At 38.0% G+C, this 27,776-nt stretch overlaps 2 protein-coding genes across 2 annotated transcripts; one reads left to right on the top strand and one right to left on the bottom strand.

Annotated features, from left to right (window-relative positions):
• The first annotated feature begins 1,527 nt into the window (after nt 1-1,527).
• tdo2a (tryptophan 2,3-dioxygenase a) lies at nt 1,528-7,575 on the top strand. Its single transcript, XM_061724881.1, has 12 exons — nt 1,528-1,625; nt 1,746-1,848; nt 1,940-2,030; nt 2,163-2,233; nt 2,479-2,606; nt 3,249-3,435; nt 3,529-3,636; nt 3,752-3,863; nt 4,035-4,092; nt 5,212-5,291; nt 5,545-5,635; nt 6,501-7,575. Exons 1-12 carry the CDS (start codon nt 1,588-1,590, stop codon nt 6,652-6,654), a joined length of 1,221 nt encoding a protein of 406 aa, XP_061580865.1. The 5' UTR covers nt 1,528-1,587; the 3' UTR covers nt 6,655-7,575.
• On the bottom strand, nt 7,508-26,566 carry ctso (cathepsin O). Its single transcript, XM_061724883.1, has 8 exons — nt 26,287-26,566; nt 24,804-24,909; nt 23,625-23,749; nt 16,902-17,069; nt 16,248-16,369; nt 9,984-10,147; nt 7,835-7,927; nt 7,508-7,719 (listed from the first exon to the last, which is right to left on the bottom strand). The coding sequence occupies exons 1-8, from the start codon at nt 26,467-26,469 to the stop codon at nt 7,685-7,687; spliced, it is 996 nt and encodes a 331-aa protein (XP_061580867.1). The 5' UTR covers nt 26,470-26,566; the 3' UTR covers nt 7,508-7,684.
• Between the last annotated feature and the right edge of the window lie 1,210 nt (nt 26,567-27,776).

The raw sequence follows: 27,776 nt of genomic DNA, 5'->3' as shown, positions 1-27,776 counted from the left end.
AGTTTGTTAAATCTCAGAAAATCTACAGTCATAGTTTCATGTCGTTTCAAGGATCTCATCCAGCGTAAGCCTCGCGCCCAGAGTCTGTTCACAGCGGCTAAACGGGAACGAGAACAAAGCATTGTGGGACTTTGCCACTGCTCTTCATGCTAGACTCGTAGCTTGTCCCAATTCAGAAATAGCTGCGTGTTATCATCCCTGTGATCTTCTCAGGACCGCGGCTCATACTGATACTGGGACTAATTGATAAGTCCACAAAGAGAAAAAACATGAAGCCAGTGATCTGGGAGATTTAGAGAGTGGACTGATGATTCTTTCATCACTTTTTTAACTGATGAAACTGGCGCAAACTGCTCTTCAAACAGGGAGTCGAGCTTGTTGTGACCGAAAACATGTTGTGGTTTGGGTCAGGTGATGAAGAGCACGTTCAAATGTTCAAATGGCGCTGGTCACCTGCGACTGAAAGCAAACAAGAGAGTTCCCATGAACTTTGGTTGTATGTGAGATTATATTACACGTGCAGGAAGATTGACTTTGTCAGCTTTAACCAAGCAGCGGAAAACATCCGCCCTTCCTCCGTTGATACATACGACATGTCTAGGAATGAAGAGAAACAAAAAACACACTGTACGTTCTTTCCTTTTGGAAAACATCCTATGTTACTCACACCGCGACCTTGGAAACACACATCTCCACCGGAGAACGGAGAACCTAAATGAAATATTAGCTAAACAGCAAATATTTACAGACGAGCTCAATGATCTACAGCGTGACAACAGCGATGAGTCGTAGAAAATGACGTGTTCGTGAATCATTTTTCTCACAAACACTGCAAATTTACAATTCTAATGCGACGATGACTGTGCAGTTGACAGAGACGATTGTCCCAATTATTTTCATAAAAAAATATTCACGCTTAAGAGGAAAATGTCAAATGTCCAGATCGATGTCAGACAGGAAGGTCAGGCCGATATGTACGTAATGTCACTTATGTAACCGAGTTCATCTCGTCGTAAGAACAACCTTGTGAGCACAAACAAGAACATAATCCATGATGAGACAGCAACATACACGCAGAAATATCCTCATTACACCCGTCGTTTTTTGATTAATTTGATTTTGATTAAATTGATTAATTTGATAAATTAATTTTGATTTGATTTGATGTATTTTTGATTGTTATTTTATTTTGTATGTAAAGCACCATGTGTTGCATTTATATTGCATGATTTGGTGCTATATAAATAAATAAAGTTTGAAGTTTGAAGTCGTTATACATTACGATACATTTCATGCGTACGATGTCATATTAGTGAGAATTTCATTTTCTTTTTCTTATTTCAACAAGTTTCATTTCGTTGTTTATAAAGTACCGTATGATGTTGTTCCAAACAAAGTCCAGAGCGCGGTTGCGGGTAAAGGTGAGCGGCAGCTGAGTGGCTCAAATAGAGGCGGGTCGGAGGGCGGCCGCGTACTCACAACTGATTGGATCAGATAAACCTTTAAAAACCTGGACGGCACTGAAAACTGTGTTAGTAAATACAAAGAAGAAGAATACGACTTAGCAGCAACTCAACTGGACTAATCATGAGTGGTGGATGTCCGTACTTTGAGAAAAGGCACCTGTACGTTCAAACTCTCATTACTCGCTTTACTTGTGTTTGGATTCTTTTAAATGTTTTCAATTAATAGTTTTTTTGTTATTATTATTATTAATTATTTTGAAACCTTTTTTCCTGCTGCAGGTTATTCAAGAATAAACCTCCCGTAGAGGAAGATGGAGATGCCTCCCAGGACGGAGTCAACAAGGCCAGTAGAGGAGGAATCATCTACGGAGACTACCTGAGGGTACGGAACATCATCTCACATATTTATCAGTCTTGTTTCTGTTTTGCTTTTCTTTCTGGTTTCTTATTTTCATCTCTTTTACAACCTCCAGCTTGACAAAATAGTCACAGCTCAGGTACTGCAAAGTGAACTGAAGGGTAATAAGATCCACGACGAGCATCTCTTCATCGTCACTCATCAAGGTAACATTTGAATACTTAATCTTGAATCCAATGTTTATTCTTGTTTTGGTTTTACGGACATTCAGGTTGGTGTTTTCAATTTGAAGTGTTTTTGTGATGGTTAAATCTTTTTTTTTTTGTTTTTCCTTTCAGCGTATGAACTGTGGTTCAAACAGATTCTGTATGAACTGGATTCGGTGCGAGAGATCTTCACCAGCGGACATGTAAGTCAGACGGGGGGGAAATACAGGCCTTTTAAGTTTCATAATGTCAGTGCTGAAGCTGAAAGCTGCTCGGAAGTGTCAAAGAGCTGAAATTAAAGTGTAAAAATGATGATTAAAGCCAACAGCCGTGGTGATTTTTTGAAGTTCAGTCAGGGAAAAAAATGAGAATTTCTTTTCATCAATGGGCTCATGTTTCGGGACTAAAAGCAGAGTTATGTCCTTACATCTCTTCCCTATTCCCTCAGGTTCGAGATGAACGCAACATGCTCAAAGTCAACACTCGCATACACAGGATAGTAATGATCTTCCGGCTGCTGGTTGACCAGTTTTCAGTTCTGGAGACAATGACAGCCTTGGACTTTTTTGATTTCAGGTAAACTCACACATAACTCGCGGCCCTGACTCGCTATTTCAGCTATTTGTGCATCTTTTTATTTTTTTTATCAAATATTTGTATTTATCTTTCATGATTGTCTTATTATAAACGGTTATAAACCCACCCCTTGGACCTAAAAATGAAAACAATTAATAATTAATAATAAGAAAAACAGAAAAAAAGATAATACCACAATAAAAAACAAACAGACAAAAAAAAAGACAAAATAAAACAAAGGCAAAACATAATAATATCAAAAACTGGACAAGGATAGCTGCACCAAGGTAATCTATATCAATTTTAAATAAATCTTTCAAGTTTGGCTTTAATTTGATCTGCTGCCATATACACAAATAAAATATTTTGTTGTTTTGCATCATGGATTGGGGCTGTAGATATTTCCAGATAGATAATATCAAGAAAAGTCAGATACCAATGGGGGATATTAGGCGTGTGTGGTGTTTTCCATCTTACTGCAATTATCTTTTTTGCTGCTGTTAGGCCAGCAAGCAAGATTCGTTTTTTGACATAGTGAAGCATTGATTGTTGATAAATTATTTAAAATAAGTGTTTTAGTATTTGAGTATCATTTCATTTGAGTATCATTGTTTCACGAGATATGTCTATTTCTCCACACAGGGAATATCTGGCTCCGGCCTCCGGCTTCCAGAGTCTTCAGTTCCGGCTCCTGGAGAACAAAATCGGGGTCCCCGACAACCTGAGGGTTCCCTACAACAGACGCCACTACAGGGACAATTTCAAGGGCCACGACAGCGAGATGCTGCTCACCACCGAGGAAGAGCCCACGCTGCTGAAGCTGGTCGAGGTTCGTCTCCCGCCGCCACCTCATCCACTTCATTAACATACAAATGTTACTGTTTTTATTTATTGTTGGGTTTTTTTTCCCCCTGTTATTTAGGAGTGGCTTGAGAGAACTCCCGGCTTGGAGATAGATGGATTCAATTTCTGGGAAAAGCTGAAAATCAATATATTTGATGGGCTGAATCGAGAGAAGGAGAAAACTGAGGTGGGGAAATGAGCCCGGCTATCAAGAAGAAACTTCTTTTGGCTCTCCCTTGAGTACACGGCTGATTGACAGGGCCTGTGTTTTTATTTTTGGGGGTCTTGTTTATTTTCAACAGAAAATGCCAGATTCTGAGGAGAAGGAGGAGCTGACGGCCGAGCTGGCCAAACAGAGGGAGCTCTTCTCATCTCTGTTTGAGGAGAAACGTCATGACCACCTGGTCAGCAAAGGTAGCTGTGCAAATCAGATGTCACAACTGTCAGCCGCGCTTCATTGTTTGTTTAGAGCTGGAAAGTTCTATCGGCTGAACTTTAAACTTCTCCTGCATAAAATTGCATAAGTGAAGAGAGTTTATGCTGCTTTGCTTTTGAGTGTAACACATTTTCCTTTGTGCTAACAAGGTGAGAGGCGGCTCTCCTACAAGGCTCTGCAAGGCGCTCTGATGATCTTCTTCTACAGGTATGAACAGCTCCTATTAAGCCTTTCTTCACCTTTGATTGTCTAGCAGAACTATAGCACTTGCGATGACACAATAATTATTTTTTTTACACCTAAAACATGCACATACACTCACAGGAACATCTAGCTCAGAGGTAACTTGGTGCAAGTTGCAGAGGAAGAAGAACTCATTAATTCTTCCCATGAAAAGAGATTTTCCATGCTGGTGCTCTGCTCCGAAACCCCTGAGCGATCAAATTCATAAGACACCTTAAAGTCAAAATTTCGTGAATAAAGTTGAAATGTTGAGAAAAAAGGCTCAGGCCCTAATACTCTTCCGTACAAATCTTCGTTAAAAGAAATGTTGACATTTTGTATTTATTCTACACATTTTTACAGCATTGGAAAATGTTCAAAATGTTTGTGTCATGTTTGTCCTACAGAAACCAAACAAACAATATATTTCCCTCCCCCATCTATTTCCATTTTCAAACATTTTTGAAAAAACCCCAGGGAGCCACTAGGGCGGCGCTAAAGAGCTGCATGTGGCGCTAAAGAGCTGCATGTGGCGCTAAAGAGCTGCATGCGGCGCTAAAGAGCTGCGGATTACCGACCCCTGGTCTAGCAGAACTATAGCACTTGCGATGACACAATAATTATTTTTTTTTACACCTAAAACATGCACATACACTCACAGGAACATTTAGCTCAGAGGTTCCTCGGTGCAAGTTGCAGAGGAAGGAGATCTCATTAATTCTTCCCATGAAAAGAGATTTTCCATGCTGGTGCTCTGCTCCGAAACCCCTGAGCGATCAAACTCACAAGACACCTAGAGCAGTTGTAAAGAGGTCTGGAGCGTGAGCCACCAGTCTGAGCATGTCTCCTCACTTTTACCTAAAGGTGTAGTAGCCGCTCGTGTAAAAACGTGTGATGAGAACAGAACGTCACATGAGACTCATTACGGCTGCAGCAGAGTCAGAGTCAGCGGGCCGTTGTTGGAAAGTGATAATTAGTGCAAAATTATTGGGTTGTTGGTAGTTAACAGGTGGCAGCTGTTCTCGTTTTAAAGTGTTTGGAATTTAGAGCGGTTTTCATAAAACACGATGAGTCAGACATCAAATTTTCTCTTTACCTTTTTAGAGAGGAGCCGAGGTTTCAGGTTCCCTTCCAGCTGCTCACATCCCTCATGGACATCGACACCCTCATGACAAAATGGAGATGTGAGTATTTCTCTGCGAGCTGCTGCGTATATTTTTTTATACAGCGCCAGTAGTTTGATTGGGGAGGCTCACATATTTGAGTTTGAAGTTATGTCTCACTTGAACGACACAGATATTCATTTTCTTGGCTTGCATCATCCTGTTCATGGACAAAAGGGGGATGTGAGGGGTTGCTGGAGCCTCTCCCAGCAAAATGCAGTCAAATATTAGTCATGAAGTGATGAAATGTGATTGTTCTCACTCTCTGTTCCAGATAATCACGTCTGCATGGTGCATCGTATGATCGGCAGCAAGGCTGGCACCGGGGGCTCGTCCGGCTACCACTATCTGAGATCCACCGTCAGGTATCGTACCGCGTAACACACCGCACACCTGAACAGATATTTCAATGAGGGCAGGACAGAGCAGACTGCTTCCTTAATCGAGCAATTTCCTCCAAGAAAGCAGATAAAACAATAAGTAAATAAATAACGACTGCATAACTCTCAATCAGTGCGTTTACATGGGAAGTTTAATTCCTTTTTAATTCAGAATTAAAATTAAATCTGATTTAAAATGAGTAAAGATGACCATGTAAACACCTAATTCCGAATGAAAATGGCCATTCCGAATTAAACCGAAGTAAGTGTCTGGTTTATTTCGATTTTAAATCCGAATAGAATAATTCCGCGATCATGTTTACACTCATTCCTCTTTAAATTAATTCCGGTCTTTCTGCGCTGCTTGTTCCCTCGCCCGTCTGTCTCCATGACGCTTATATTCCGCGCTGGGCTTGTTTTCCAAACAAAGTTTCAAGATTTCAGCACGCAGTAAACGGTGGTCAAGAGCAGAGACCATTTATTTAATAAATAGCTTGGAGGACCTGGAAATAATTAAAAGAACAGATGGCAGGAAACATAAAAATTGTGAGCTTTTCAAAGTTGTAGCGGCTAAGTTTGTTTTTCTTCCGGTAGACGTAACTTCCGGTCCCCCCCCTATCCAATCAGAACCTTCCCAACCCCCAGACCTTAAGAGGAATTGGATAAAGCCGAACAAATGTATTTTCCATGTAAACCTCAATTCGGAATTACTATTTCCATGTAAACTCGAAGGAAAATAGTTTAATTTTGAATTATTTAATTCTGAATAATTAATTCAGAATTAAAAAACATCATGTAACCGTGGCCAATGGGTTATTAGATGATTTTTTTTTCTTTTTTTCCACTATAGTGACCGCTACAAAGTGTTCGTAGATCTGTTCAACCTGGCGACGTACCTGGTGCCGCGTCACTGGGTCCCCAAGCTGGATCCCAGCGTCCACACCTTCCTGTACATGGCGGAGTGCTGCGACAGCTCGTACTGCAGCAGCGAGGACTCGGACTAGAGCGGCTCGGCCTCGGGTCCCGGCTTCGCCTCAGCGTGACAGATGTCACAGACACGGATCCCTTTGCTGAAAGGTTGCTGTGAACAGGTGTACAGGTGCACAGAAAGGTCATGAAAAATGTTTTGCAGAACAACAAACATGTAACCGAATACATTATATAAGTATATACGTGAAAGAAATGCATGATTTGTCATGAATAAGGGCATATGTACTCAACTTTTCTTAAGCAAAACGAAATGATAGAAAAAAAAGATGCCGTGTCCTAATAATCAAACTAAGACATGCAAGACTCGGAAGTTACGCAAATCAAGAAGCCGAATCCGGCTTTTCTGCTGCAAGTAGTGCAGAAAGAAGGCTTCTTGAACGGAGCTGCTTTGATGTTCCATCTATAAACATATTTAAAGGACCAGACTGACCTGAAGGTGCAGGAGCACCGCTGCTGGGTCCTTATAGAAACGCAGCTTCTTTCATGTCGGCATGTCTTCGGGCTCCGTTTCCAACAACTGGCATCTGGCTTTAGTGGAACTAAATGTAAACTGTGTAAAATAGAACCTCAACCAGATCAATGTCGACTTCTAACACGCAACTCTGCACACGGTGTAAATGACAGTAATTATTGTACATAATGTTGTGATGTCGCTCTTATGGACATGTTTTGTATAATATTACACGTGATATTAATTTTGTGATGTATTTATACAGTGATTAATGTGATTATCTTTTTTGTATAGAATAATCCATCCTATTACTCATAAGATGTTTGTTTTTAAAAAGGTAGATATTTTGTACAGGAAAGCTGTTCATATTTTTTTGTCAGTGGCGTGTGAGTTATAATCCAACATTTGAAAACATATGAAGTGATTTATTTTGTTTAGATATACAAGATGGGCCACATTTCAATAAAAACATTATCCAAACTGACACTGAAGGCAAACAGATGAATGATTTCAATTTGGCACTGGTAAACACCCACCCACAACGTCTCACACAAACCCGTATGATGACTCAGATAACAATTTACAAACTGTTGTCAAAGAAAAACAGCTGCCACCGAGTCTGCAATACCTGGAATGAAACCAAGGACAGAAGCATGATTAATCCCTGAGGGAATATAGATGTGATGGCAGAAAATGCACGGAAATGAAAAGATGTATGAAATGGCACGAGGTAATGAACTTACCGCAGATGTCTGCACCAGTTTTTATATAAACGTAGCCCTCGTTCCCCCATGCAGTTCCCCAGGAGTTCTGCACAATCCAGTGAGGTATTTCCCCTATGACCCAAAACATGCATTTCAAGACTGAAATATTTACAGGGCAGAGAAGCTCTGGATGTGTTTTACTGCACCTCAGTCACATCAGCCTGTTACATAAACCCTTGTGTAATACACTGAAAACAAGACTTTGTGAGATAACCAATGCTAAGAAATATAAAATACTCTTTTGAGCTAAACCTGATACCGGATTACTGATAATCACAGTTTCACACATTTTTCCAAGACATATTTTATGCGCTGAATACAAAACTGAAATGCCAAAGTTCACATCTCCAAAGCTCTTATCTAAAACTCTGCTTATTCTATGGCCACAATTTGCGTAAAATGATTAGATTAAGGTAAAATAGTGAGTACACTGATTAAAGCAGACATACTCTTGCATACAAATAATCTTCAGTGCAACTATAAACTCCTTTCCCAGGCCCTGTGACACTTTACAGACCTACAACAGTGTAGACCAGGGGTATTCAACCTTTTTTAGCCCAGGGATAAGAGACAAACAGAGCAGGGACCCCTGCTGGTAATTCCTATTTTTTCCCTTTTTTTAATGTGCCAAGTTTTAAGCCTGGCTTAAAATAACTTTTGAATGTGTTTTATTCTGCTTATATCACCTTATTAGCCAATTCCTGACTGGGTTATTAGCCTACACGTGTTTACGGTTGATGAAACTTTGGCCTCGTCAGACGTGGAAAGAGTAACGTTAGGCCGAGCTGTAACGTTACAATCTCCAGCTTTAGGCTTCGTTATTGTCACTAATTTGTCCATCAGGTCGAACTAGCGTTAAATATGAAATAGCCAAGTCAATTTCACAACAAATATTTTTCTCTTAAACAGCTAGCTAGCTCGTTTTTTCCACTCTAAAGTTGACATTAGTCACATGACTCACGTCATGGGAATCATTTTACAAGTTATTGTCAAAAGTAGATTATATATATATATATATATATATATATATATATATATATATATATATATATATATATATATATATATATATATATATATATATATATATATATATATACGTAAGGGATAATGCCCGACACGGTGGACATTATCAGAAATATATGGACGGCGCGGGTCGTGAAGCGTCCGACGCGAAGTCCATATATTTATGATAATGTACACCTCGAAGGGCATTATCCCACTTATACCACGGTCACTTACCAAAAAACATAAATATTAAATCAGTTATTCATGCCTTAATGTGTTTTCAGTGTAAATCATTAGTTTTATAACAAGCCACAGCTGAGCGGTTGAGCGACTATTTAATCTCTCGTCTGCAGCCGTTGTAACCTGGTAAGTTACAAAATTTTTTAACAAGCCATAACTCAGTTTCCTTGGTAACGGGGGATATTCTAGTCCGCTCAGCTCCGCTCGGCTATTTTCTTTTCTCTCGTCTTCGGCATCCCAGTCATCAAAATTGTTAAATTCACCAAATAAATTAAAGAAATTACAAAATCACTCATGTCGCCATCCTGCGGTAGCCGGATCTTCTTCTCTGAATATCCGTTGCCGTGGTTACCACCTGGCAGTTGATCCAGCGCAAATATATTAAAGTTATGAGGCAATTTGACCGAACTTGTTTTCTAGGTGTAGGTTATCACTTTTAACCTACACCTGCCAGCCAATCAGAATCTAGTATTCACACAGACTGTGGTATAAATATATATATACTGTATATATATATATATATATATATATATATATATATATATATATATATATATATATATATATATATATATATATATACATATATATATATATATATATATATATATATATATATATATATATATATACATATATATATATATATATATATATATATATATATATATATATATATATATATATTATTTTTATGTATTATTTATGTATTTATTTTTTTAACTCTCACAAATTATTTTGGTTAAAATTGCCTTTATTTCTCTTCAAGTTGGAGGACCCCCTGCAGTACCTCCACGCCCCCCCTAGGGGCCGCGCACCCGCCGGTTGAAGACCCCTGGTATAGACTATAAATGTTGAACAGGGAAGGAGCGGTGTGTACCAGTCGTGTCGTATCCAACGACCAGAACGGCGTGGTTGGACCGGCGGCTGGAACAGTGATGCTGTATGATTCCTCCCAGATAATCCTGCCAGCTCACAGCATCAACAAGCGCAACCAAAGGACCAAACTTCACGAGCTGAGCCATCATCGCCTCTTCTTGACCACTGAGGAAAAACAACAGACACATACTCTCTTGATGTCGCTCGGCTGGCCTTGTGATTTAGAAACGCCTTCAGTCATTCCGCGCAGATAAATAGGGAGCGCTTGAGCAAAGTATGCATGCTGTAACATTTGGACATCATTTCACAAGAATGTGTTTTTTTCATGTCATCATCATCTACATCTACAGCAGAATCTTCCTATTCTCTCCTTCCTCCTCATTAGTGCATTTGCTTTTGAGCAAGAAGCTATATATTTACTTGCAGACACCCCACCGGCACCGGCAGCTACTGCACTGACAACCCACTTTGACTTTATGATCATGTCTGTCTTTTGTTGTGCAGCAGTAAAGATCTCATCCCTCGAGGAGGCTCCGATTCTGCGAGACGGGCAGGTCGAAGTGAACATTTTTACCCCGGAACAGTGCATTGTTGAAAAGGGTACGGCAGCAGTTCAAACAGGTGCACGGCCATGACATTTACTCAGTTCAGAAATCATCTCCACTTTCCTGCACTATTACACTGTGTTTTACAAGGAAATGATGTATTTCTGTGGCACATGCCAAACACGCGGGCAAATGGCAGGGATTCCACCCAAAACATCATGGGAAAACAGAAAACCAGGGAAAAATACCAATCACATTAAAAAGAAAATAACTAATATATTGAAATACAGGAGAGTAAGATGATGTACAATGAGATCAAATGATTAAAATAAATAAATACATTTAAATGTTAGATTTTCTTTTATATATATATATATATATATATATATATATATGTAGGTATGTATGGGTGTATGTGTATGTGTATGTATGTTTATGTGTGTGAATACGTGTGTAAGTAGATATATATAGATATAGAGCAGATGGAGTTAATATAGAGATAGTATGGTGTAAATAAGTATATTTAAATAAATATTTATATATTTATTCACCTGCATGCTGGCTCTCTCGTTTTTGGGGTTAGGTAGCGGTAGTGATAGCTTAGCTCAGACTGCGATCAGATCTCAAGATTTAGGTCGATTGCTGTTGTTGTTTTGGTTGGCTCCGTGCCGGTTTCGTGTTTTGTTTGTGGTTTTTTGTTGCAGATTTCCAGTGCTTGACGTGTGTTTCCGTGTGTTCCTGCTTCCTGGATTGGCAGTGGATGTCGTCACCCCCCCTCCAAAAAAAATTAAAAAAAATAACTGGGTTTGTATGTGTATATATTAAATATAGTAATAATGCACATATATATACTTTTGGTTTCTACCGTCATGGTATCAATCATTAATATGTGTGCAGACAAGGGAAAAAAATAAAAAATAAATAAATATTTATATGGGCATGTGTGTACAAATATATAGAAATTATGTGTATGTATGTATGTGTATGTATGTATAGGTAAGTGTGTGAGTATAATTATAGTATAGTTAGTTATTATAAATACGTGTTAATAAATGATTATTGAATGGGGGTTTACTAATACGCCCCTCAGATCAGCTCACCAGCTGCTCCTCCAGGTACCGAGGTCCAAACTAACGCTCAGAGGGGACCGAGCCTTCTCTGTTGCTGCCCCCAAGATGTGGAACGTTTTACCTCTGCACATCAGACAGGCCTCCTCCAAAACCCACTTTTACTCATTGGCTTTTAACCCAGTATGAGACCTCGCTCTGTTTTTAGTGGTTTTATGTAATTTTATTTGTTTATTTATTTGTTTTTTTAAATTTTTTTATTTATTTGCTGTTGATTTGTTTGCCCTCTTATGTACATCACTTTGTTTCAGCTGTGGTTGTTTTAAAGCGCTTTATAAATAAAGTTGAGTTGAGTTGAGTTGAGTTGAGTTGAGTTGAGTTGAGTTGAGTTGAGTTGAGTTGAGTTGAGTTGAGGGGGTAGGATTAAATAAGTTTACACTTATTCCTACTCCTTTTTGCAGTATGAAATTCTTTGTTTTCCTGTTTTTTGTTTGCTTTGTTTTGTTTTCTTATCTTCTCTTTAATTGTTGTCTTTTACATGTACAAAATTAAATAAAAATCAAATCAAATCAAATCAAATCAAATAATAATTATCTTCATCATCATTCTTCTAAATAATACATGCAATGCTCGTTGTCTTATTGAGGATGGAAACCAGCAACCAGCATCTCAATTGTCACCGCCACTGCAAACAGCAGAAACTGTGTTTTTATTCCAGAGACGGATGGGGAAAGTATTTTAGCTGAATTATACAGGAAAACTTTCAGTAGAGTTTTGAATGTGCTGAAGTTTCCCAGACAACCCAGGGACTATATCAATATCTGCAATGAAGACATCATTGAATTTCCATAAATCTCCCCCTGACATCAGACTTCTAAACTTTGATATTTGTTGGATATGAAATGTATATTTAAAAACCTTCTCAATGCTGAGGTGGCACATGGAGCCCAGTCCTGGCTCTGGACCGAGATGCTTCTCCATCAAGTTTCCTGCATGTCATGTTTTGTTGTTTGTTTTTTGCTGGTTTGATAGAGGTCATGCAGAATAGGTCATGCAGAAACTTTCAAAGAGGGGACATTAACTTTAGTGAGGCGAAAGTCTCTCTGCAACATAAAAATGAAGCCGGAGAGAGTTGCTACTATAAACAAACTGAATAAATACTTTTTGGAAGGTAAATGCAGTTGTGTTGCCTTTGATGTGTTGATCTCCTTGGCTACCCTTTTCTCACCGGAGGTGGAAGGCTACTGGTAAACACAACATTATTAAGGAAGGAGACTCTACTTCAACAGATCAATAAAAACTCATTTCAGAAATTCTGATTGTTGCTCACAATGTCATTGGTCCATATCTGCACAATGGTTTTCACATCTGGCACTGTAGGCAGAATACGAAGGACTCCCTCCGTCATGTCACATACAATAATACCCTTTGAAAAGCAGGACATGTTGGCGTTCATATTTCTTTTACATCTCGTGCAGCAGGATCACCTATGTGCAGAGTTGGAGGCCAAGTTATTGGTTTGGTTTTTTGTTGCTGTTTTTTTCTTTTGAAGCATTTGCTTTCAGAAAAAAAAGATGAGATTGACCAGGTCGGATGGATGGATGGATGGATGGATGGATGGATGGATGGATGGATGGATGGATGGATGATGGATGGATGGATGGATGGATGGATGGATGGATGGATGGATGATGGATGGATGATGGACGGATGGATGGATGGATGGATGGATGGATGGATGGATGGATAGATGGATGGATGGATGGATGGATGATGGATGATGGATGATGGATGGATGTATGATGGATGGATGGATGGATGGATGGATGGATAGATGGATGGATGGATGGATGGATGATGGATGATGGATGATGGATGGATGTATGATGGATGGATGGATGGTCATGTGATGGAGATGCAGAGTCCTGCAGCAGCACGTAACCTTTCTTCTGCACGTGTCCGTGTGTCTGTCACCACTAACGTGTATAAAGCTGGGCGGCGGGGCAGGACAGCTGGTGGAGTTGCAAAGCACCGGGCTCTGCGCCACCGTTATCACTCATCCTCCCGTTTTCCTAGAAAGTGATTTATTGTTGTTTTGGGGTTTTTTTTTGCAATCCATTTAAGATAGTTTCAGATTTGTCGCCAGGCAGACAGCCCTCTAATTTCTAAGAACTGCTGTCGATGTTATGTTGCTGTTTTTTGGTGTGGTCTTTCCATCCATGTTGTGTTAAGTAAAAAAAAAAAAAAAAGGTGTCGGGCCTCTCGAGGATCTGAGAGTGAAAGTTTAGAGGTTGTAGATATTGAATAAATATGACGGTTGCCTTCTGCCCATTGCCATCTGTCATTTTCACCCAATAAATAAAATAAAAAATGAATATCACTGTAGTCATATGAATAGGAATTAAGGAGGCTCTAAATTACAGGGCAGATTTCACTGAATGAAATCTAAAGAGAATATTATATTGCACGAAAAATTGTAATAAACGTGGGAGATCAAGTAAAATGTGACCAGCTCTCACAAAGGATGACCACAGCTGTGTGAGCTTTATACAACACTGAGCTAATAAAAAATATCACATTACACATGCTGGAGGGTGAGTTGCAGCCAGGGTCGCCACCCGTCCCTTGAAAGACGGAATTGTTACATAATTGGGAATTAAAAGTTGTGTTTTATTCCGTATTTCACAATTGTCCCATGCACGTCTGTCACACTTGCACACACTTGCACACACATGAACAACGAACTAATAATAATGAAGAAAATAAAGGACAGGATATATTAAAGACAGCAACATATGTTGGTTCGCTCTCTGTTATTTATTGATGTCATAATTTACAGGTGAAGGTTGGAAAATTAGAATATATTGCATAACCTCATTCGTTTCAGTAAATTCAACTAAAGGTGAAACAAATATATTATTTCCCACTACATTCAAAGTGAGATATTTCAAGCCTTTATTTGTTATAATTTTGGTGATTATGGCTCACAGTTTATGAAAACCCCAAATAAAAAATCTCAAAAAATTAGATATTATGAAATCAATAAACAATTCAATCATCAAAATTATAACAAATAAAGGCTTAATATTGGCTCCCCGTCCGTTTCAGGATTGATTTTAAGGTTCTTTTACTGGTTTTTAAGTGTCTTAACGGTCTTGGGCCATCTTATTTATCTGAGCTGCTTTTACTGTATCAACCCTCACGGACCCTGAGGTCCTCTGGCACCGGCCTTTTAACCATTCCCCGAACCGCGACCAAAACCCACGGTGAGGCTGCATTCAGCCACTATGGCCCTTCTTTATGGAACAGCCTGCCAGAGAACCTCAGGGCCGCAGAGAATGTTGATATTTTTAAAAGGAGGCTCAAGACACACCTTTTTAGTTTGGCTTTTATCTGATCTCATTTACCTAGTCTTTTTAGCTATGTATTGTGTCTACTTCTTTAGCTCTTTTATTATCTTTAAAACTTTAATCCATTTTAGTGACTTTTTACTTTATGTTATTTATTATTCATCTTAAGTTTTATATAGATTTCTCTAAAATTTTACACTTTTAGGCATTTCTTACTTTCTTTTAATCTTTTAGTTTTTAGCTCCAGTGTTTCCTCAGGGGGGTCGTCCACACTGGGAGGTGTGTCTGCTCCGCCCATGGGGGTGTCGTCATGGGGATCCCTCAGGCCTGGGTAGCTGGGGGTGGGACTCCACCTTCTATGTGGGGTCTGCCCCGGTCTGTCCGGGTTGGGGGGGTCTCTGTGGCGATGCTCCTTGTGGTCATGGTCGGTGGAGCCTCTCAGTGTGGACGGCCACCCATAGGTAGTTTTTTCCTCACCTGGATCGTTAGTGCTAAGCCATGTCACCAGTCCACTTACTGTGTGTGAGTGAGTGTGTGTGTACGCGTGGGGGGTGGGGGGCGGGGTCATATGGAATGTTTTAAATTGTGTTTTTTTATTGTCATTTTATTCTGCATGTAAAGCACCATGTGTTGCATTTTATATTGTATGATTTGGTGCTATACAAATAAATAAAGTTTAAGTTTAAGTTTAATATATCTTGCTCTGCATGTAATGAGACTAATATATTAGTTTCACATTTTAAGTTGAATTATTGAAATAAATTAACTTTACACCATATTCTAATTTTCCGGCCTTCACCTGTAGCTATATTTATATTTACTTGCATACAGTTCATCTTGGCTGATGTGGACATACATAGCATTTCAGTTGCTAGTAGGTTGGTTGTCTGTACAGTCATGCAAGTTCAATGCTATTAAAGCACTTTAAACTTTAAATCAAAGCATTTTGTTTTTTCATATAAAATAAATACATTTCTACAAGTTTTGATGATGTCCCTTTTTTGGCGCCTGCGCTGGTGAAATTGGGGCGTCCCTTATTTCTATTTCTGAAAGGTGGCAACCCTAGTTGCAGCTCAGTATGAATTAGTTAACTGAAAGAAAGCCTGAGGCCAAAAAAAAGCTGACCCCAGAAGCCCCTCACTGATCTACTCACGTCAGTGTTTACAATGTTAAAGTTCTTCACAGGTCAACGGCCACTTCCCTGTGTTCTCGGTACACTATGGAAATTGCATTGAAATTCCACATGACGTCCCTTAAACATGTTAATTTTTAGATTTTACTACTATAGACAACTCGCTTTTACCTGAAGTCAAACACTGTGAAGTTTTTCACGGTGACACCATCGTGGGACTGCGGGAAGAAATGGCAGAGTCCCGTCTTGGCCTTGTACGGATATTCTGACTGAGTGACCAGCTTCACTTTGGTCTAAAAGAAGAAAGGTAAAGATGAAAATGTGTCATCTGAATTCAACATACCAAATAATATTGTTTCGTTCGCTGTCCCGACATATTAACATTTAGATGAATCAGCAATTAGGAACTAAAATGTAGTCGAGCTGTAGTAGACGTGGATGGATGGATGGATGGATGGATGGATGGATGGATGGATGGATGGATGGATGGATGGATGGATGGATGGATGGATGGATGGATGGATGGATGGATGGATGGATGGATGGATGGATGGATCCTCACGTTTATTTATTTGATTTGGTTGTTATCGCTCACTCTACAGTAAATAGGTAAATAGGTAATAGACAATGACAGCTCTTATTAACAAATATGCAATTTTTAAAAAGTGAAAAGTGCAGAATGAGGTAGACATGATTATTGGAAGGTGCATTGTCACAGCATATGATTGTGTTATTATAATTACTGTTATTACTGTTATTATTGTTATAGCACGGTGATTGATTGATTTCTCTGAGACTCTATAGTGATGAGAACTGCAAACCCACCTGTGATAACCAGCTGAGGGCCCAGGACGGGGAGCCTCCGTTGCAGCCTTCGTTTCTGACGGAACAGTCCACGACCTGCTGCACGCTGAGCTGCTGCAGCCGCGAGCCTCCCATAGCAGAGACGGACTGTACAGCTCCGACCACGCTGAACGCCCAGCAACTCCCACACTGCAAATTAGCAGATGGAGAAGAAAAGAGATTGATTCATAGCTGTGAATCCCACAGTTCCCAGAGGGACTTTTCTTTTGTGTATCTGCATTCACAGAAAATGTTGTTTTTCTAATATAAAAAACCTGCAGCAAAGAAAATACCTACATATATATATGAACACTTATTAATATATGTAGATATATAGATGTGTATTATGGATATAGATATGTTATATGTAGTTATGTATATGGATATATTGAGTTGTACAGTATTTGTGTATCTATATCTCTATTAATATATACTGATTTATAGTTATATGTAGATATGTCGATATATAGATTTATAGTAATTTTTATGTATATAATTGGAGGTAAATATATGAACCAATGTATATATAGCATATCTACTCTTATATAGTTATTCAAGTATATTGTTATACCATTGCTGTCTATTGTTCTCTAATATATTGTAGTATTATAGTGAAGTAATGATAATGTAATGCTATGCATTATATTTACTTTTATTAGTACATGCATACATAATAGCACTAAATGCTGGGCGTTTGTTTTCTTTTCTTTTGTTTGCCTTGATTTGCTTTGATTTTGACTATATTTATATATACATATAATTTATCTAATATCTAATAATTTAATCTTCAAATCAAATCAAATATATATACATATATGTTCATGATGCATGATTGAGAGGGTGTCTGACCTGTCTGAACTATGACTAATTGCTTTCTGCTGCCATCTACTGACAAAAGCACCTTAAGAAAACAATCTTGGAGGACTCCACTGTTCTCCCACAGCGACCTATAGGAGGACTCCAAAAAACACTAAATGAGCTATTTCGTTAGAATAAATTATCATAAATGGAATGAAAAATTGAGCTCTCTGTGTAGAAATTCAATATTTTCTTTTCCTCAACATGGTTCCATGGCTTAAAATCAATACAGAAACCAAATTCTATTATTATTATTGCCTGGACTGGAGATAAGTGTGTGCTGAGCATACAAAACGTTCAGGCCATCTGTGCACTCTCGTAAAGAATTGAAAAGTCATAAATGAGGAATCAAGGAAAGGAAAAAAACACTGAATCAAGAAGAATTTATAAGATGCCAGCAGCTTGAGATTTTACGTCTGCGTGCGTGGCACTGCATTTGATTTCCAACTTATCCATGTACCTGCTGCAGGAAACCCAGCCCAAGCAGGCAACACAGACGGAGTCGGACAATAAGAGGTCTGGACAGACAAATTACAGCAGAGTCGAGTGGTCGGTGAGTGCAAACTCTCCCAGGAGCGCTAGACTTTCCCTGAATTCAACGTTATGAAATATACACCAGGCGATCATGCTACATTTTCCCGTGTAAGGTTACGTCTCTCCCCGAGGACGAGAGCTGTAACTGTGAAAATATCATCCCCGAAAGCAAACTGACCTACCAAGGAGATAAAGGACAAAAAGAGCAGAAAGTGAACCCTCACAGAGGACAAGAAGCAACTTCATCTCACTAATCCTGTCCCTTTTGAATTCCAGGTCCATTCTGCGGCCCGCAGTTCAAGTCTCAAAGGCTTAATTTGTCATTGATCCATTGCTTTTCTGTAACTGCTCAAGTCCTCCTCCCTTCAAATATGTACTCTTTTCATTACTACTTCAGTTTAATGTCTGACCTTCAGCTGAATACTAAGACAAAAACTGATCTTCTTGAAGGGGGAATTCGCTCTGTATTCATCACAAATCTCAGAGGGGAAACTTACAAATGCAAGTATGGTTTTGTGGCATCACTACAATTTGGAATTCAGTCGTGGTCCAGGATACGGCTTTACAGTAAAATATGAGCTAGGTTGGAAATAGCCGCTAGTGCTGGTTTAGTGTTATGAAACGCCAAATAAAAGGGGGAAAATATATTCATTTTTAACAAGCAATCAAATTGTTTTCTTGGAAAGGTCATAGCATCCAAATTACTATTTCATGATTGAGTGTTTTTTTTCATGTCTCAAATTCTTCCATTTGCCTAAAGAAATATTGGACATATTTATGAAAATATTTCTCACTGGGTATCATAACATTTGCAATTTTACAAGATGAAATGAGAAAAGCAAAGACTTCATCATTATCCCGGGATAATTGGCGCGCCTGTGTTAGCCGGGCCGATAAATCGCTGCATTGTTAATCACATTACTTGACCAGCATCATGAGGGGCCTCATTTACAGATAAGTCCAGATATATTTGGACAATGCCAGAGCGTTTTACGAGTTCCGTCTTAATACATCACCCCAGTGGATTGAATTCAAACAATCGAGATGTAATCAAAGTGTAAACTTAATCTAATTTAAGAGGTTATACAAAAGTCTGCATGTCCATTAGAAATTACAGCCACTTTATACAAAGTACCTCCAATTGGGACATAATTGCAAATATTACCATAATTGTCAATACTTGGATGCAAATCCTTTACAGCCAATGACATGATCAGATTTCCAGTTTCCTCTATGGAGATACACTCGGCTTTCGCTGTCGCCGCGTTCAGCGGCTGCAAGTTTGTGGGCTTCTCTGCCTTTATTTTTATTCTGTGGGTACTGAAACACATTGGAACAGAGATGTTCGGGGCCATCGTCTATCTGTGCTGTGATAAATCAGGTTGGGCTGATAACAGTCAAATCGGGTGCCCCTGATCAGGGCACTCGTCACGTGTTCAGGATCCTGACTCGTCGCTCTAAGACGTAGAGGGGACGCCCAGAGAGAATTCCCTGTGTCAAACGTTCCCTGGTTCAAAAGCCATTAAAAATTATATTTTGTGTTTTGACGACGCTCTGGTTAAGGTCTGGTTAGGTTAAGGCACCACTTTGTTAGAAGAAACGGTTGTGGTTTGTGCTAAAAATAATAAATTCACATCAGTTACGCCACCTCCATCATCATGGCAACAGCAAACCACACGGTTAAATACTCGAATTTACTAGAAAACTAGAAATACTAGAAAACACAGTTAAATACTTGCCGTCAAAATACTGTTAAAACATCATCAAAACACCATTAAATCATCAATAAAACACTGTTAAAACAGCGTTAAAAACCTGTTTTTTACACACTGACAGTGACAAACAGTAACTTGCGCAGCAACACGGTTACAAAAACTCATACTAAGCCACTATAATAAATAATAATATATAAATAATAATAATGTAATAATAAATAATCAACCAAGTGGTGATGAAAAATACCACTAAATAACATTTTAGAAACAAAAATAATAATTTTAAACAACGTCCATTAAACTTCCAAATCCGTGTATCTATCACGACAACGGATCCCTATTGACTTCGCATAGGTACAATATCCGTGGTGCTCACACGGAATTATACCGTTTCCATGCTGGTGCCACGGAAAATAGTGGTGAGAGGTCGTGGGCATTTCACGGATTTTTGTGAGATCAGGTTGGCTGCGATGCTTCATCCCATCATGGGTCTTGTAGCATTTGTCTGAATGTGTGAGTGAGAGCAGAGCCCTCAGAATTCATCTATCAGCAGTCGCATTATCAATAACCACCAGTGAGCCAGCCGTAAACACACGTACCGTAACACTAACTCTGAATCTCGAGCTGTGCTTTCCTCTTCATCGGTTTTATCTGTCCAATGAATCTGATTCCCAATTTATTTTATTTATTTTTTGTTATTTTCTGGTAAACGTTTAATCTTTCCTGTTCTTGAATGTTCCCAGTGGATTCACAACCAAACAGGAGTCTCTTCATAGTAGATGTTGACAATCACACAGTATTCTATTTATTATAGAATACTGAATACTAGTATTTTATTTAGTTAAAATGTTTGTAATGTGGGTTTTATTTATATTCATTCATATTAAAGTTAAATGTTTTAGATTGCATTGATTTATGGATTATGAATATTGCTGTCTGTATATGTGTGTGTGCGTGTATGTATGTATGTATGAATGTATGAATGTGTGAATATATGTGTTTGTAAATGGATGTGTGTGTGTGTGTGTGTGTGTGTGTGTGTGTATATATATGTGTTATGTATGTATATATATATATATATATATATATATATATATATATATATATATATATATATATATATATATATATATATATATATATAGTAGCACTTTGAGATTTGTTTTTAATGAAAAGTGCACTAGAAAATGTATCATTATTATTATTAATATAAGGGAGGGCTGAACTTGATAAGCTTTGCTTCCCTCAGCTCCTTCTCGAACTTGCACTTCATCATAATGTGCTCTTTTTTTATATCATTATATATACCGTTTGTTTTATGCTTGTGCATGTTTGAGAAAAAATAAAGATCAAATCAAATCAAAATCAAATTCTTGACTTCCTCTGATGTTGTGAAGGTTTTTTCTTTCTTCACCAAGGAAAGGATTCTGTGTTCGCCCCCCTTTCATATCTCCTGTAGTCTTCCACACTGTTTGATGTTACTGAGCAGCCCAGTGCTTTATTTCTATTGAACAATGAACTACTGATTCAGCCATGGGTACGGTTTTTACTGTCTCCTTTTCAGATTTATGTTGTTTTCCAGCTTAATGATGGCCTCTTTCACTCGCGGTGAAAGCTCTGTGGACTTCATAACGGTAGCTCCAGTCAAACAGGTGCTAAATGCCAACTCGATACCTGATAACTCCAGACATTTTATCTGCCTCATTGATTTTGACGTAACAAGGAGAAGGAACTGCACTTGGAAAGTTTATTTCTTCTCTGGCCACATATCCAAGTACTTATGAGCCCCTAAAAAAAAACAAAACCTCTTAAATTAAGGCTGAGAGTCTACACTTTAATCACATCATGGTCATCTTATATCAAAGCCAATGTGGTGATGTATTAACGGAGGATCGTAAAAACTCTCTCATTGCCTGAAGACTTCTGGACCTGGTTGAATACTGAGCATTTGCAAAACAGGCCCTAACCAGGCGTGTGCCACTTCCCACAGCAATATATTAAAATAAAAACCTCAGCATGCAAGAACACCGTACGTGCATTGCTTGTGCAAACATTTAAATACAGGAGGTGAGGAGGTAAACTGAATGCTGACAGCAGAAACCTTTCATTTCATACAACAAGTTACTTATGAATCTACTTTATAATAAACATTCTAACCAATATGCTCTTTTACGCTGGTGCGTCCCATCTCCGGCTGCTTTTTAATTCTAAAACAGCAAAAACCAACTAGAATTTCAAATGATGTCCCACAGCGGGATTTAATCAGGATCACTTCATCACCAAATTCCCCGTCCACGGAGCTTAGAGGAGAGATCCAGAGTTGCAATCTGCTGCCGACACTCGGGGGGCAGTTGCAGTGGGCAATGCAGCTGCTGAAATGCTCAGATGATGCAGGGAGTGGCAGGTGGTGGGATTCAAGAAAGTCCAGATCAGCTTTCTCTGGTATTAACCGAATCCCTTCCACCTTAACCACATCAACAAAGAAAACTGATTGAATTAACACCATCTGTTGTAGAGACTCAACATAAAAGTAAGAAGAATTAAAGAATAGCAGAAAAAAAGTGAACATTCTTAATAATAATATTGTTTGAGACTCTATAGCTGCGTCCAAAATTCAGTACTTCCATCCTAATGAGTAGCAAAAACAGTATGTGAGATTTTTTAGTGCGTCCGAAACATTAGTACGTACACAATAGTATGTGCTATCCATACTCATTCCGGAGAAATGTATTAGTGTGGATTGATGGACACTAGCTAAGCAGAAACTTCCCACAATGCAATGCAGCGGTGTCCTAAAAATGGAGGATAACGTAAGCGGTACCAAGCAAAGCTGCAGATAATCAATAACAATAGATCAAATTTGTAAATAGGAATTAATAGCTAAAAATCAAATGTGTAAATAGTTCAGCATGTAGTGTTCATTTTATGTCTTCTAAGTAATGCATGAGTTGTATTTTGTATAAAGAGTTCAGTAAATATGATTGATTTAAGATTCAGACTTATGGTCTTTACTAGTAATGTTATTTTTATTTGTACAAACTCAGCATGAGAAATAAACTCATTTATCTTGAAAAAGAAAGAGCAGAGCGGGGCTGCTACTGCTGTGACAGGAGTTGTTACCATGGTAACAACTCCCCCTCCAGACGGCAGGAAGTGCTGTGTGGCTCTGAGTAGTACGTCCGAATTAATGCATACTACTGATATTTACTCAAAAGTGTGCCGAACTTAAGTATGCTTTTTGAGTATATACTGTTTAGTTTGGCATTTCGGACGCACCGTATAAATATAGAAAACATGGTAACAATTATTTAATTTTAAAACAGCAAAGAAAAAAAAACACTGAAATTTGTAAGTATGTAACCCAAATGTGTAAATTTGCGAGCAATAAGGAGGGCTGATCCGATATGATGCTTGGAATGCATCAATGTTTAAGTGGGTGCTCCGTCTTAAAGTAATGCCCAAAAGAAAAACCCGGACCAATGGTTTCCCGGCAAAACACTCCATTGTGATGGGATTATATGTCTTTTGCATTACTTGAAAGCAATTTCAGTTGTTGCTGCTCACTGGTGAGTCCCTCATCTATCTGCATAAAGCTTACTGCTAGCTGGTTCTGGACCGGTGCCACCACCGCTTTGTCCCTCCAATCAAATTTGGCAGGAAGCCCCTGCTCGCTCGGCCCGGGGAAGAGAGGAGCGCCGTCACCGATCGCTCGCAGATAAACATCTGTGGACAGCAGAAACATTTCAGTCATTCCCGGATGCAAAGCTCCATCTAAACGATTACTCTGCATTTAAACGGGGTCATACTCTTAAATTAAATACTAAAAAATGCACGGGGTGATGGATAAGCCCTGAATGCAAGTATTGTGACATAGAATTGTCAAATTGGTTTGATTCACCGCACGAATGAGATGTACCTGCTGTACTCTACTGCCCTTACTTTTTAACAACTTGTGCTTTTTATTATTTTACCTCTTTTCTTATCATTTTATTTCATTTTATTTGTTATTTATGTTTTAAATGTCTTGCCGCTTTTAATGTTGATGTAAAGCACTTTGAATTACTTTGTGTTGAATTGTGCTACATAAATAAACTTGCTTTGCCTATTATGCTTTTCTGGGTTTTATTACTTGTCTTTAGTGGTATGATGATAAATTATCATCTGACACATTACTACAGGCACACATAATGAAATGGATATATATATATATCATAGTTCCTGCTTATGGAATAGCCATGAATCTGAATCTATGAATTCCCGCAGGCCCCTAGGTTGTAAGAACTTTGCAATAGTCTCTCTGTCTTACTTAAGATAGAGCAGAAATTCCTTATAGGGTAATGGTCTTCAGGCGGTGCAGTCTTACAGGAATTCAAGCGATCAGTGGACACTTAATTGAGCTAACACTAACTGAGCTCTGCCCGTGGCAGAATCTGCTCATTTTTCGGGAAGTGTGTCTCCTTGTAATTGTCAGTCCGTCAGTCTGAGATAATAACAGCCTTTTTTGAGCGGTTCTGGGTCCAGAACTACTCAACAGGCACAAAAGATTAAAATAAGAGGGCTGGAAATTAGCATAATGTGACCACATTAAGACTCATTTAAGAGCTGAGATGAAACCAAATCGTTTCTGGACAAGTGAGTTAACTTTATGGCGCTATCTGTGTGTGTTGAGATATTCATCTAGCCAGTAAATATGAAATCTGGATCTGGAGCATGCAGCTAATTCAGCTCTTCAAGCTTTAAACAACTGGCAGTAAAATGCTTTGTTGTGTCCACCCACCCCTGAATTCCTCCTGCGAGAGGTCAGAGAACTGGTTGACGCCGTACTTGGCAGACTGTGGCTCTGTGGAAAATGAGCTCAGGTGCATATGCCGCATTGCAGCATCCTGAAAAGAGCACAAATGACATATCTGTTGTGGACAAGTTAACTGGAAAGGCCAAGAAAGGTGGAAGTTATCAGAATGAGCTGTCAAACGCTGCAATTCTTGCACAGGATAATAAAATACTATCAAGGATGTAGAGTATGAGGCAGATGTTAAAACATGATGTGAAAGAACAATATTCCAGTTGGCCGAATAATGTTTTCCAACCTGGGATTATGTCTGCACTAACCAACGTAATGGTTAGATCACACCAACTATATCTGTGGTAGGAAAAGAGAAATACACATATATTGCTAAGGTACTAAGGTTTAACGTGAAAGCATAACGTTATATTTTGTATTAGTTTCAGCAATTATACTGTTAAACTTTACATACACTCTAAAACAGTCCTTTCATGTTGTTATGTCACATGGTAATATTTTGTCCTTTATAATGCAATCTGTCGGATACAAGATTAACTATAAAGTCCAATATTGTTTCTTCTGTGTCTATTTTTCCTGCTGTATTTATTATTCATCATTATTATTATTAGTCATTAATACACCTCTGATTAAGAGTCACACTGATTTATACCCGTATTATGACGCATCTCATTTTGAAAGAGTGCATTTGGTTTGAAGCGGTTTACTGTTTTAGTTCAGAGGGATAAATCATACTTTTTCAAATACTCCGGTTGATACATATATTACATATCGATCTTAATGTATAAATGGTCCACAAACTTTGGATACATTGTAAACAAACACAATTTATATCTGCTTTTTCTATATAGATAACTTGAATTTGAATGTATCCGACATAATAAACATAGTTATTCTCATGGGTAAATATCATATTCATTGTAGTAAGTGGAGGAATAGCAAACCCTCCTTTGATTGTTTTTTAAATGATTTTAAATTATTCTTCTTATCCCTAAGAAAAATAGACTGCAACAAAATGGCTAAAAAGATTTGTGACGATATATCTTGTTTCTGCTTTTTTGATGCCTCAGTCCTTGCTCCTCTTTTTGGCACTTTTGTTTGCCTGATTTTAAATACTGTGATACTTTTATAGTTTGCACTTTATAAAAACCCCTGTTTGTCTTTTATTTCAATATATAGTTAATTGTTTTTTCTATATAGCTCTATATTTGACAGCATCTCATATTATGTCTATTACGTATACTATCATCCTTACGAGAAGATGTTTAATTACTGTTCTATGTTGTTTTATTGTGTTCAATAAAGAAGAAAAAAAATACACTATTTATATCTGCGGAAGTGGGCGTGACCAAATGTGAGGCACGCCTTCTGTTTATTCTTAGAAAAGGCGAGTAATTATAAGAGGATTCACTTTCAAAATAAATAGTTCCACACTCACGCTTACTTTTTCGTCTCTCACCTGAAAATTGAGATAACGACTGCTGAATTCCGCCCCGCCGACTTCATACCTGCGATGAAAGCGTTGCCTAAATAAGTTGAATTGGACTGTGGAGCCGTTCAACTCGACATTTCCACCACCCGAGGGAGGAATGAGGGCGCAGACAGAAACTAAAACAGCTGTAATACACCGCCAACCTGACATTTCATGAAGAAATAACAGGAAGAAACATGTAAAAGTTTAAAACAGGAACAGCAGGCGCTTGAAGCTCCGCGGATAAGGTGCGTCTACGCGCATGCGCAGTGACCAGGAGGCATTTCCTTGAAAACAACACTTGTGAAATAACTTCCACTACAGACAGACAGGAGGAGTACAAAATGATCAGTTTAATATTATTACTAGAGTGCTTTAGACAGATTTGTCCTTTCAACTCTAACAGTGATATCATAGATGTTTGTTTGTTGGTTGTTTGTTTTTTAGTTTACAATGAATTTGATTTTTTTTTTATTTGATTTTATTTTATTTTGTACATGTAAAAAACAACAATTAAAGAGAAGATAAGAAAACAGAACAACAAAACAAAGAATTTCATACTTTAACACTTAATATCTTAATTACATGTGCAAAAAGGAGTAGGAAGAAGTATACACTTATTTAATCCTACCCCATTCACTAATCATTTATTAACACGTATTAATAACTAACTATACTATAATTATACTCACACACTACACTCACACACTTACCTATACATACATACACATAGTTGAGTATTTCTATACATTTGTACACACATGCCCATATAAATATTTATATACATTTACTTATTTACACCATACTATCTCTATATTAACTCCATCTGCTATATATCTATATATATCTACTTACACACGTATTCACACACATACACACACACACACAAACATATATATATATATATATATATATATATATATATATATATATATATATATATATATATATATATATATATATATATATATGTATATATATACACACACACACACACACATACATACATACATACATACATACATACATACATACATACATACATACATACATACATACATACATACATACATACATACATACATACATACATACATACATACATACATACATACATACATACATACATACATAATTTCTGAACATAAATATAAACAAATCTACCCATTTACCCAATAGTGTTTATATGCAGGCCACTATGGCCTGAAGGATTTAATGTGATAACATATTCAAAAACTTTCACAAAATAGTTTTAATCTACATTTGGTTGTTCAGCTTTATTAAAGATGCTTATAATGCTATATTTTTTGACTAAGTATTTTAAATGTATTTGTATGTTCAACAGTGCAAAATCATGGCGCTAAAGTGATTTGTATACATAATTTTATTGTTTTTAGTAGTATATTTTATCCCAAACTCAGTATTTTTGTGCATGAGGTTGTCACATCTGTGACTGACATATTTGTAATATTGAATTT

The sequence above is a fragment of the Cololabis saira genome, chromosome 7 (assembly GCF_033807715.1).
Source record: "Cololabis saira isolate AMF1-May2022 chromosome 7, fColSai1.1, whole genome shotgun sequence".
Taxonomy (NCBI): Eukaryota; Metazoa; Chordata; class Actinopteri; order Beloniformes; family Belonidae; genus Cololabis; species Cololabis saira.
This window is presented reverse-complemented; position numbering and strand designations above follow the sequence as displayed.

What these genes read in the sequence shown, in the direction of transcription:
- tdo2a (XM_061724881.1), top strand. Translation starts at nt 1,588, where the DNA reads ATGAGTGGTGGATGTCCGTACTTTGAGAAAAGGCACCT. An exon ending in TTGGACTTTTTTGATTTCAG is followed by an intron (nt 2,607 to 3,248) that starts GTAAACTCACAC and finishes TTCTCCACACAG; the next exon opens with GGAATATCTGGCTCCGGCCT. An exon ending in GAGAGAAGGAGAAAACTGAG is followed by an intron (nt 3,637 to 3,751) that starts GTGGGGAAATGA and finishes TATTTTCAACAG; the next exon opens with AAAATGCCAGATTCTGAGGA.
- ctso (XM_061724883.1), bottom strand. Translation starts at nt 26,469, where the DNA reads ATGTCAGGTTGGCGGTGTATTACAGCTGTTTTAGTTTCTGTCTGCGCC. An exon ending in GTCGTTATCTCAATTTTCAG is followed by an intron (nt 24,910 to 26,286) that starts GTGAGAGACGAA and finishes TGCTCTTTTCAG; the next exon opens with GATGCTGCAATGCGGCATAT. An exon ending in CCCTCAGCTGGTTATCACAG is followed by an intron (nt 16,370 to 16,901) that starts GTGGGTTTGCAG and finishes TTCTTCTTTTAG; the next exon opens with ACCAAAGTGAAGCTGGTCAC.